General features: G+C 34.3%; 4 protein-coding genes across 4 annotated transcripts; all 4 read left to right on the plus strand.

Moving 5' to 3' along the window:
• Nucleotides 1–588: 588 nt before the first annotated feature.
• On the plus strand, nucleotides 589–2,719 carry LOC107024058 (pectinesterase 3). The gene is made up of 3 exons (XM_015224937.2): nucleotides 589–1,574; nucleotides 1,735–1,926; nucleotides 2,016–2,719. The coding sequence occupies exons 1-3, from the start codon at nucleotides 623–625 to the stop codon at nucleotides 2,519–2,521; spliced, it is 1,650 nt and encodes a 549-aa protein (XP_015080423.1). The 5' UTR covers nucleotides 589–622; the 3' UTR covers nucleotides 2,522–2,719.
• A 659-nt stretch (nucleotides 2,720–3,378) lies between these two features.
• LOC107024652 (COBRA-like protein 10) lies at nucleotides 3,379–5,947 on the plus strand. The gene is made up of 2 exons (XM_015225646.2): nucleotides 3,379–4,138; nucleotides 4,230–5,947. The coding sequence occupies exons 1-2, from the start codon at nucleotides 3,574–3,576 to the stop codon at nucleotides 5,651–5,653; spliced, it is 1,989 nt and encodes a 662-aa protein (XP_015081132.1). The 5' UTR covers nucleotides 3,379–3,573; the 3' UTR covers nucleotides 5,654–5,947.
• A 905-nt stretch (nucleotides 5,948–6,852) lies between these two features.
• LOC107025575 (2S sulfur-rich seed storage protein 1-like) lies at nucleotides 6,853–7,879 on the plus strand. The gene is made up of 2 exons (XM_015226352.1): nucleotides 6,853–7,074; nucleotides 7,467–7,879. The coding sequence occupies exons 1-2, from the start codon at nucleotides 6,917–6,919 to the stop codon at nucleotides 7,732–7,734; spliced, it is 426 nt and encodes a 141-aa protein (XP_015081838.1). The 5' UTR covers nucleotides 6,853–6,916; the 3' UTR covers nucleotides 7,735–7,879.
• Nucleotides 7,880–8,641: 762 nt separating this feature from the next.
• LOC107025582 (2S sulfur-rich seed storage protein 1-like) lies at nucleotides 8,642–10,435 on the plus strand. Its single transcript, XM_015226357.2, has 2 exons — nucleotides 8,642–8,847; nucleotides 10,022–10,435. Exons 1-2 carry the CDS (start codon nucleotides 8,690–8,692, stop codon nucleotides 10,290–10,292), a joined length of 429 nt encoding a protein of 142 aa, XP_015081843.1. The 5' UTR covers nucleotides 8,642–8,689; the 3' UTR covers nucleotides 10,293–10,435.
• Nucleotides 10,436–11,759: the final 1,324 nt, after the last annotated feature.

An 11,759-nucleotide genomic window follows, 5' to 3' on the forward strand; every position in this document is an offset into this window, starting at 1 on the left:
TCCCTCTTTCAAGAATCTCGCTCGCAACTCTCCTTTTTTCAGTCATCTCTCCCTTCCCAGTCTCTCTCTCGATTCTCTTCTGTCAGTCTCTCTCGCTTACTTTATACAAATAGAAATACAAATGTTTATTTCGAAACTTTGTTTGATGCTTCATTGTTCTATGATGAGACTTGAAGCAGACTTCATCTTACTTGAATATTTCAACATCCACTTTTCTTCATTCTCAAGCTATAGTTTTTTTCTAAGAGAGATAATTCGTAGTTATTAGGTATTCAATACTTATTAGTTTGATTAGTTCGAGTTCAAACTATTAAAGAAAGAAACACTTTAAATCTACGACCTTCAATTAAGAATGAAAGAATGCAATCGTTCTAATAATCTCACCTCAAAGTTCTACTAACACAATTTCAAGATGATCCTAACTCCTACCTACTTTGGACTAAGTAAGTTAAGTCACATCAATTCTCCCTCTTTTGTCATATTTATCACATTACTGGCTAGAAAACTTTTGCGAGTATTTTCAAGCATTCATTATTATATACGTTAGAGTTAAACCACCTAAAATACGTCAGCGTATATGAATTACACATATTTTAAGTGAGTGTTCCAAAACATCCAACACATGACAGAGTTACAAACTTCTAAAAGAATGGCTACTCCTCTAGAACCTTTCTTAACAAAAACACACAAACAAAATCCCATAATCAGCTTCAATATCCTCACTTTTGTTGTAACTTTGTTTGTTGCTCTCTTCTTAGTTGTGTTTCTTGTTGCTCCAAATCAATTTGAGATTAAACATTCTAATCTGTGTAAAACTGCACAAGGTTCCCAACTCTGCCTTAGTTATGTCTCTGAAATTGTCACAACAGAAGCAGATGGAGTAACTGTTCTGAAGAAATTTTTAGTTAAATATGTCCATCAAATGAACAATGCAATTCCAGTGGTTCGCAAAATCAAGAATCAGATCAATGACATTCGTGAACAAGGGGCTTTAACTGATTGTCTTGAGCTTCTTGATCTGTCAGTTGATTTAGTATCTGATTCAATTGCAGCAATTGATAAAAGAAGTTGTTCGGAGCATGCCAATGCGCAAAGTTGGCTAAGTGGCGTGCTTACTAACCACGTTACGTGCCTTGATTCGTTAGGTACTAAAAATGGAACAGTTTTTGATGAGTTGATCACGAGAGCTAAGATAGCATTGGCGATGCTCGTGTCTGTAACAACTCAAAATGAGGATGTTTTCAGGACGGTTTTAGGAAAAATACCATCTTGGGTGAGTTCGAGGGATAGAAAGCTGATGGAGAGTTCGGGTAAGGACATTGTACCGAATGCAGTGGTGGCACAAGATGGAACGGGAGATTATCAAACACTTGCTGAAGCTGTTGCTGCTGCACCAGATAAGAATAAGACGCGGTACGTGATCTATGTGAAGATGGGAATTTATAAAGAGAATGTTGTGGTGACTAAGAAGAAAATGAACTTGATGATTGTTGGTGATGGCATGAATGCTACCATCATTACTGGTAGCTTTAATGTTGTCGATGGATCAACAACCTTCCGCTCTGCTACTCTTGGTAAGTTTTCAACAACTTATGTATATATATAGTAGATGTTGAACCCTTTAGCCTCTTCGTTATGTATACTTTTGATATTTCGAACACCCTTAATGAAAATCCTGGTTCCGCTATCATGAGCAAGTGTAAAATATACTAGTGCATTTTCATAATATTGCAGCTGCAGTTGGCCAAGGATTTATACTACAGGACTTATGTATACAGAACACAGCAGGGCCAGCGAAAGGCCAAGCAGTGGCACTTCGAGTTGGAGCTGATATGTCTGTCATAAATCGTTGTCGTATAGATGCTTATCAGGACACCCTTTATGCACATTCTCAAAGGCAATTCTATCGAGACTCCTACGTGACAGGTACTCGTGAAGTAGATTACCCCAAATGTGCTATGCTTTCCATTGAAATCAGTATTAAAAAGTTCAAAATCCTGAATCTGTCTCTGCAGGTACTGTTGATTTCATATTTGGTAATGCAGCAGTTGTATTCCAGAAATGTCAGATCGTAGCTAGAAAACCGAATAAAAGACAGAAAAACATGGTGACTGCACAAGGCAGGACGGACCCAAATCAGGCCACGGGGACATCGATTCAGTTCTGTGACATAATAGCAAGTCCGGACCTTGAACCAGTCATGAATGAATACAAAACATATCTTGGTAGGCCATGGAAAAAATATTCAAGAACGGTAGTGATGCAATCGTACCTAGATGGTCATATTGATCCATCAGGTTGGTTTGAATGGCGCGGAGATTTTGCATTGAAGACATTGTATTATGGTGAATATATGAACAATGGACCTGGTGCTGGTACTAGTAAGCGTGTCAAGTGGCCTGGTTATCATGTCATTACTGATCCCGATGAGGCTATGCCGTTCACTGTGGCTGAGCTGATTCAGGGCGGATCATGGTTGAATTCGACTAGCGTGGCATATGTGGAAGGATTAGTTGAGTAGGGAATTATAAAATTACTCTTCGTTTATGTAGACGACATTACTGAAAAGCTCAAAATTAGTACTAGTAATATATATAATGTGCAACACAAGTAAAGGCATAGCCAGGATTAGGAGCTTAAAGCATGTAAAAAAAAAACACAACTCTAGTATGACAAACATTTCCATGGCCTATTCCAATACTGAGTTGTCATTCAGTTTTGTTTGTGGGATTCATAAGTTAATATGCATATAATTTATGTGAAAAAATTGCATGGTAAATTGTAGTTTTGGTCTTGTAATAATCCTATGGGCCTTTTGGGCTTAATTAGAAATATCTATTTTGTATTATTTTTCTTTCTAAAATAGATTAACATCTCTCTAAGTGGCTATTCGTAACACTTTTGGCATTTTAAGTAATTAAGCATTTCAATTTTAGGCCTATAATTTTAAAATTTTAACTGTTTTCAATGATTAGAAGATAAATATCAAACCAATTAGATCCACATTTACATAATAGTGCACTCATCATTTCAAAATTTGATTGAATAAATGACAAAAATGATCCCTTATGTTTGAGGGTAGATTTAACATGGTCCTATGAAATTATATTTAATTGTTCAACTAGTGCAAATTAACTAAGACAAATAAAGTAGATGGAGATCGAGAGTCGTGATCGAACATGACACGTTGACTGCACAAAAGATATATATTGCCATGCCAATTTCTCTCACTATAGGATTAACAAATAACATAGTCAATAAAACTTAGCATCCATAGAAGTTTTTATTACATTTCTATGTGTTTTCCGCAATAATCGCTAAAATTAGAGGAAGAGAGGAATGTTGAAAAAGTCTTACAATCTTCTCTTTATTATTATCTCTGTTTCTCTTCTCTCCATTTTCGTCCATTTTTCCCCCTTGACCACCCCACGCCGTTGTGTCATTTCACACAACGGCATTAGCTGGTGATCATCGATCACCGGTCTCTTCTGCTTTCATCATTCCCGTGAATGTGATCGCAAACAAAATCATTTAAAAACAAAAGCCCAGATATATTCCTCCATAATTAAAGGAATGCAAATTCCATGGAGGAATATCTCTTGGGTCGTACTAGTTTTGGTTGCGTGCAGTTGTCAAACCTGTAACGGGCAGGATTACGGAGGAGAGGAAAAACCGGTAGCAGCACCGCCACCGGAGCAAGAGACTTGCGATGGAATCTTCATCACCTATAATTTCGATGGACGAGAAAAGATATATCCATTAGTGAAGAATGTATCTGCACAGGGATGGTCATTCAAGTCGATGTTAACGGTGTTGAATGCCGGAACTTTTGAGCTGAAATCATGGCAAGTTTTCGTCGGATTTCAGCATAACGAGCTTTTAGTATCGGCGGAAGGTGCAGTTGCAATTGACGGCGATGGATTTCCGGTACGGGTGGGTAAAAATGGTACTACATTGGCTGGGTATCCACAATCCGATTTGAAAACGGCGATTGATACCGCCGGTGATTTTACTCAGATGTCAGCTCGAATCAATATTAAGGGGACGCAATTTGGTCTTAGAGAGAAAACAAATCCAATGCCTTCAACAATCAAGCTCGTCAATGAAGGATACAAATGCCCTGCTCCTAAGCGCTATAGTACGTATGTCGTGTATACTTATCTGCACCGAGTGTTTACATCAAATTAACGAATGTATTATTCAATTTGGTATTTCGATGTTTATTGCAGAAAGTTACATGCATGTTTGTTGCAAGAGGGATCTTAAATTCAAGCCTAAGAAGGTGGTTACCAAGTTCATGCCTCGTCGTTATGGAGATCTTTCCATAACGTACGATGTTCTATCAGCATTCACGAATAGGTATCAGGCTCAAGTCACACTCGACAATCTGAATCCTTTGGGTCGTCTTGATCATTGGAACTTAACGTGGGAGTGGATGAGGAACGAGTTCATTAACACAATTAAAGGCGCGCATACTCACAAAATTGATCCTTCTGAATGTATTTACGGACCACAAGGACAATATTACAAGGATTTCGATTTCACTACTGTGATAAATTGCCAAAAGAAACCAATCATTTCCGATTTACCTAAGGAGAAAGCAAACGATGACAAATTTGGGAAGTTGCCTTATTGTTGTAGAAACGGAACTCTTTTGTCACCTATAATGAACGAAACAGAAGCAAGGTCGATTTTTCAGATGGAAGTTTTCAAACTTCCCCCTGATTTAAACAGAACCGCGTTAAATCCACCTCAAAACTGGAAAATCATGGGCACAATTAACCCGTCTTATTCATGTGGACCGCCAGTCAGAATTGATCCATCAGTATTCCCGGATCCTAAAGGAATCGGAATTGCTACTGCTGTTGCTAGTTGGCAAATTACTTGTAACATTACGCGTCCTAAGCCCAAAGCAGCCAAATGTTGTGTTTCTTTCTCGGCTTATTATGCTGCATCCGTTATCCCCTGCAACACTTGCGCTTGTGGCTGTGAAGCGACGTCTAAATGTGACGCGAACAAAAAGCCACTACTTCTCCCTCCAGAAGCGCTACTCGTCCCTTTTGAAAATAGGGACTTAATGGCGAAAGCTTGGAGTAATATCAAACATCTTGGCCCTATGCCTAAGAAACTACCTTGTCCTGATAATTGTGGAGTGAGCATCAATTGGCATGTGGATAGTAACTATAAAACAGGATGGACTGCGCGTATAACGCTCTTTAACTGGGGAAATGACGCGTTTGAAAACTGGTTTTCCTCTATCCAAATGAAGAAAGATGTAGCTAATGGCTATGAAAACGTGTACTCGTTTAACGGTACAAGGTTACCTAAAGAAAAGAGTAACACTATATTTATGCAAGGTTTACCTGGTTTGAAATTCTTGGTTGGAGAGGTTAATGGGACTAATCCTAATAAGGATCCAAGAGTACCTGGAAAACAACAATCAATTATTTCATTTTTGAAGAAGAATACACCACATATTAACGTCGATGGTGGCGATGGATTCCCTTCTAAGATATTCTTCAATGGTGAAGAATGCGCGCTTCCACCAGAGTTTCCTAAAAACACTGCAGCATTCAAATCCAAATTTGGTGTTTTTCCAGCAGTTTTGCTTGCTCTCTTAACTTTCTTTCTTTTGACGGATAGGTTACACTGATCGTATCATTCAACCTGATGATATATATGACTTAATCTCTTTCTTTAATACTTTGCGGTACACTAGCTTGTAACTACTATCATTCTGAGTTCTGTCCCATTTTACGTGACACATTTTTAAAATGGTCATATTTCTATATATATTATTGCACTGAGCTTTGATGTTGAAGAGTAATGTAATCAAGTTATGACAGCAAAATGAAGAAAGAAAGAAAAAGAAAATGTTGTATGATCATGTCTTTGTTTACATCTCTTTAAATTTATATGATCAAATGAAAAGTATCTTTTTCATGTTTATTAATGAAAAACTTTGGGTGATGAGATATAGCTGGTTAATTTGTGTTGACTCAATTTTTAAAAGAAAATCAAAAGATGGATGATAGGCTTTAGAGTTTGATTATACTAACTACCATTACTCAAAAACACGGAATTAGCTATGAAATTTATCGGTAATTCCCAGCTAATTAGTAGTTATATATCTCTTCATTAGCTAATTGAATTTTCTTATAATTTATCACTAATCCGTAGCTAAAAGGATTAGCATGAGATTTTTACTATTTAGCTTATGAAATTTTATCCATCACTAATTTCACTATTAGTAATAAACAATAGTATATAGTAATATATATCCTATTAAACAATAATACAGTATTTTTATTAATATATTGCCCAAGTAAGAAATATCAACTTGTTTTCAGTTGCGTCTTCAATTTATATTACAAAAATAAAAATAAAAATCAATTTGCAAAAGCATTGCTAAACGAAGGTGGAATAACTACTTTTAGGTATTTTTATTAATATGAAACTTTTCGATTCAGATTATTTTCGATACAAATCTGAATGTAGATTATAAATTTCTAAACTTGCATTAAACATAGAACTACTTATTATCATTATTATTATTATATTATTATTATTATTATTATTATACATTTGCAATTGAATATTGATACATATTCACTAATATAAATTATTAAATTTATCTGAACGCGTACCTAATATTGTAACTCCACCCCTATTAATTCCGAATCTGAACAAAGAGCTTTTTCGGCATCATTTGCATGTTAAAATTGCCACGTTTAAATACTTTCTCTTTTGATGATTAACATTAATTAATTTTTTCTCATCTACCTAATTAGCCTTTCACTCAACACGTACTTAACATGCAAATCATCCAATCAGCTATAAATACAACTTTAAAATCCACTAATTTCACCATCACAAACACTTGCAAATTGCAATTAATTACCAAAAATAATTAGCCATGGGGAATATTTCACTTGTTGCTGCTCTTTTATTGTGCTTGTTAGCATTCGCAAATGCTAACACGTTCTCCGTTACAGTGGCTGTGACGGAGAATGATAATGACAATCCACAAAGCTGTCAAGAGCAGATTCAGAGTCAGAGACTCAATCACTGCAGGTAAAAATTACTTAATTATACGTAAAGTTTTAAAAAAATAATCTTATAAAGAAATTAAAGTGTTTTTTTGAAAAATAATTTTCTATTTTAAGAAAATTAAAATATCAATACATTAAATTTATATTAAAAATTAATCAATTTGACTCTTAATACTTCTGATCATATCAAATAAAGTGAAATTGAGCAAATACTATCCTTATACCACAATAGTGTTTTACAAAAAAAACCAATGACACATAAAACAAATATAAAATTATAACACACTAACTAATGCCTTCACACAAACATATAACTTAGTAATATCGACTCAATATCTTTTAAAAGTCCATTCATAACAATAAGTCAAACTTTCACATACTAACATAAAATTCTGAATACGTTACTGATTTCAGGATGTATATTTCAAGAAGCCACCAATACTTTAACGACGAGTTGAGCATGGTAACAGATGACGATCATGAGATCAACCAAACCCAAGAACATCTCCAACAATGTTGCCAAGAATTGAGGAACATGGACACTCAATGCCGATGCCCGGCGCTTAAGAAAATGGTGATGCAGGATTGCGGTAGACAAGGCGAAGAGGCGCAACGTATGTTAGGGAAAGCTCGTTACATTCCGCGTATGTGTAACATTCAACCCGCTCAATGTAGCTTCTAATTGATATAGAAGCTCGATCAGTATAAAAAATTACGTTGAAAGTACTATAATAATGAACACACCATCGTGTGTATGTATGGCAAATAAGCAAGGGTTAATTTGGTTTTATCTTATGGGAAATGAAAGAGACTTGAGACTTGTTTTATATGCTTGTTAATTAATTTTAGTCTCAATGCGAATTTGACGCTAAAAATAGATTTTAGGCCTAATTTAACTCAAAAATTAGCTTATAAGGGGGGATGACTGTCCAAATCTATATAAAATGATCAAATTCCCATCCCTTTTCTAATGTAGGACTTCATTATATTTGCTCGCACGTTCAGACCTCGTTAATTGAAGCGCGAACACTATAATTTTTTAACACTCTCCCGCACACCGAAACCTTGTTAACTCTAGCGTGAACATTATAATTTCTTAACACTCCCCCACACATTCAGGCCTCGTTAACTGGAACGTGAACACTATAATATTGGAGCTCAACATCGGTAAATCGTTAAATCCTTGTTAAAGCTTGGACACTATAATTTCTTAACACTCCCACACACACTCAGACCTCGTAACTAAAGCGTGAACATTATAATATGAGGGCCCAACATCGAAAAATACTAACATATGAAATTTTTTTTGTTCAAATTCATATAACGAGACCGAACTCCTGTCCCTTTTCCGACGTAGGAATTCTTTAACACAAACAAAGAACTTTTTCGGCAGCATTTGCATGTTAAAATTGACACACGGAAGGTAAAAGGCTAAAAGCAGCCACGTTTAATACTTTATCTTGTAATGATAACTTTTATTTTTTTTCATCTACATATAATTTGCAGTGATGCAACACGTATTTAACATGCAAACCATTTAATCAGCTATAAATAGACCTTTAAAATCGACTACTTCACCATCACAAGCACTTGCAAAAAATTAATAAAAAATTTAAACATATCTTATTATTGTTGTCATGGGGAAGATTTCACTTGTTGCTGCTCTTTTGTTGTGCTTGTTGGCATTTGCAAATGCCAACAGGTTCTCCGTCACGGTAGCTGTGACGGAGAACGATATTGAAAATCCACAAAGCTGTCAAGAGCAAATGCAGAGTCATAGGCTCAACCACTGCAGGTAAAAAGACACCCCCATTTAGGAGAAGTTGTTTTAATTTAAAAAAATTATATATTTCCTTAATTTTATTTTATATAAGTTAATTTAACTAGATACAAAATTTAAGAAAAAAAATAATTTTTGAAACTTATACTTTTAAAATAAGTGACATATTTTTGGAGTCTGGACCCAAAGGACAAGAAAATTAGTCAAAGGTAACAAAATTGAGTGGAGAACCGAGAAACATTTAGACGATAACTGACATAGGTGAATCGGACCAACACCTATCAACCACCAACAAGGAGTCGCTTTGGTTACGCAGTTTGGTTAGCATCTTATTAAAGGAGGAAGTAAACAGATCAAGGTTTCTACGTACTTCCGTTATGGAGGGTGCGATAATTCTTGTTGTATAGGTTTACGATGTGTAATTAAATAAAAAAAAGGGCGAAATGATTTCCCCCATCCTTTCCCCCGTGTCTCTCCTCCAGTATTTCTGTGAGGCGCTCGGCTTGAAAACCCCCGGAACGCGTGTGTGGAGTTCCCGGTGAATCTCCTCTAACAAACGTCGGGGGAAAATGAGCAAGGCGCGCAAGTGCCTCTTTCCTTTTTTTTCTTTTTTTTTTTTTGTTTTTTTTTAAGTTTATGTTTAATTTTTTTGCTTTTTAGTTAATTTTTTAAAAAATGAGCAAGACGCTGACAATCGTGCGCCTTACAAGGTGCATAGAACTACACAACTTGCTCATTTTCCTTCTAATTTACACGGAATTTGTTAGACCGTCTAAATGTGGTCCTTTTCAAACTTTTGGCTAATTTTCTTTTCCTTTTGATTCCAGACTCTATTTGTGTCGCCATAAATTACTTTCTTTTAGTTGTCATTTTGATATTCAATTTTAATTAATTCTCAAAATCAAATTAGATCATATTAATTTAATATTTTAAAATAAAATCTTATATATTCAAAAACCATACTAAAAATATAACAATTTAATTATTATTTTTATCAACATAATGAAAATCCATATCATTTTGACTTTCAAGAAAGAAACTATAAAAACTAAAAAGAAACATAAGGAGTAAAATAAAATGGAGGACAAGTACTATCACTCATATCGTAACGCCTAGACATAATAAACATCACCAATTAATAAGTGCGACACTAACATAAAATTCTGCATACGCTACTGTATGATTACAGGATGTACGTTTCAAGTAGTCGCCAATACTATAACGACAACCTAAGCATGGTGACAGATGACGATCATGTGATCAACCAAACTCAAGAACATCTTCAACAATGTTGCCAAGAATTGAAGAACATGGACACTCAATGTCGATGCCCAGCACTTAAGAAAATGGTGATGCAGGATTGTGGTGGCGGCCAATGCGAAGAGTCGATACGCTTGTTCGGAAAAGCTCGTTACGTTCCCCATATGTGTAACCTTCAACCCACTCGTTGTAGCTTCTAATTAATAAATTTAGAAGCTCGATCAGTATAAAAATTACGTTAAAAGTGCTATAATAAAAACACACTATCGTGTGTATGTTTGGTAAGGCAGAGTTAATTTGTGAACTTCGTCTATGGTTTTATTGTATGGGAAGTTTTTTTCAAGTGTTGGAGTCATTTTGTATGAACAAAATTTAGGGTTCTATATGATCCCGTTAATTAGTTACGGGGAAAAAGGATAAATATGTCCTCGAATCATCATAAATGGTGGTATGCAGACTAAATACTGACACGTGATAAAATTTTATTTGTCGATTTAAAATTTAATAAATGTTGGATTGGTGTATAAGATTATGACCCGTGTATGTCCCTTAATATAAAGGGTAATATGCTCTAATTTTTGGACTGCGGGGCACTAATGTCCCAAAAATATAACTGATAATAACTACATACTATTTTTGATAGTTTGGGGTATATTTTTTTTTCCTTAATTTTATACGGTCTTGATGCGTGTGAACATTTTAATTAATATATACTAGTAATTAAGTGAATAAGAATATACTCCCTCCGTTTTAAAAAGAATGATCTTCTTTATTTTTTGATCCGTTTTAAAAATAATGGTCTCCTTTTGTTTTGTTTCAGTTTCAAAAAGAATGACCTTTTTTTTGTAACATTTTAATTTCAGTATTTCATGTGACATGTTTAAGACCACAAGATTAAATAACATTTTGGTACATTTGACATTACTTTAATTTAGGACCACAAGATTAAAAAAATCTTCTTTCTTTTATTAAATTTCGTGCCTAATTAAATTAAATCAATTTTTTTTTTAAACAAAGATAATCTTTTTTTCAAATATGATAAACATGATATCAGAGCAAGGCACAACTATCAACACGCCACGAAAAAAACTATAACGTGAAATTCTTATGTTTAAGGGGTATCAATTTGCACGGAGTTATATTCTTATTATGAGAGAGTATTGAAAATTTGGCGTTGAATTATTGATTGTGTTAAAATTAAAATCACTTTTATTTAATTAACTGAATTTATGATAAAAACTGAATCCAATTACTCAATCAGAATTGAATTATAGAAGAAGAATGAATCTGAATTTCATTTCAATCACTCACTTTACATTGTATTACTCTGTACATATATATACATGTACTAAGTGACTTATTCACAAGAAAACCATATTCTAAAATCTTCTCAATATCCTAACTAACTATCATATCAACTTAATTAACTATTACGTGTAAACTAATCAAGTTAATTATTTATAATCTCTTTGTTATAATCTCTAATAAATTACATACTCGATTTTTCAATATGAGTGAAATGAGTTCTTATATAGAGAAAATTTGAGAAAGTCTGACTAATAAAATTTAAATACAAATACAATTCTGCAATATGAGTGAAATACACTTCTAAATTATTCTATAATCTCGTCAAATTACTTTTTATTTAGAGTTGCATGCTTCTAGAC

This window comes from Solanum pennellii, chromosome 7 (genome assembly GCF_001406875.1).
Source record: "Solanum pennellii chromosome 7, SPENNV200".
Taxonomy (NCBI): domain Eukaryota; kingdom Viridiplantae; phylum Streptophyta; class Magnoliopsida; order Solanales; family Solanaceae; genus Solanum; species Solanum pennellii.

Coding starts and splice junctions, on each gene's coding strand:
- LOC107024058 (XM_015224937.2), top strand. CDS start 623: ATGACAGAGTTACAAACTTCTAAAAGAATGGCTACTCCTCTAGAACCT. Junction 1,575..1,734: donor CTTCCGCTCTGCTACTCTTG/GTAAGTTTTCAA, acceptor ATAATATTGCAG/CTGCAGTTGGCCAAGGATTT. Junction 1,927..2,015: donor TCGAGACTCCTACGTGACAG/GTACTCGTGAAG, acceptor CTGTCTCTGCAG/GTACTGTTGATTTCATATTT.
- LOC107024652 (XM_015225646.2), top strand. CDS start 3,574: ATGCAAATTCCATGGAGGAATATCTCTTGGGTCGTACTAGTTTTGGTT. Junction 4,139..4,229: donor CCCTGCTCCTAAGCGCTATA/GTACGTATGTCG, acceptor TGTTTATTGCAG/AAAGTTACATGCATGTTTGT.
- LOC107025575 (XM_015226352.1), top strand. CDS start 6,917: ATGGGGAATATTTCACTTGTTGCTGCTCTTTTATTGTGCTTGTTAGCA. Junction 7,075..7,466: donor CAGAGACTCAATCACTGCAG/GTAAAAATTACT, acceptor TACTGATTTCAG/GATGTATATTTCAAGAAGCC.
- LOC107025582 (XM_015226357.2), top strand. CDS start 8,690: ATGGGGAAGATTTCACTTGTTGCTGCTCTTTTGTTGTGCTTGTTGGCA. Junction 8,848..10,021: donor CATAGGCTCAACCACTGCAG/GTAAAAAGACAC, acceptor GTATGATTACAG/GATGTACGTTTCAAGTAGTC.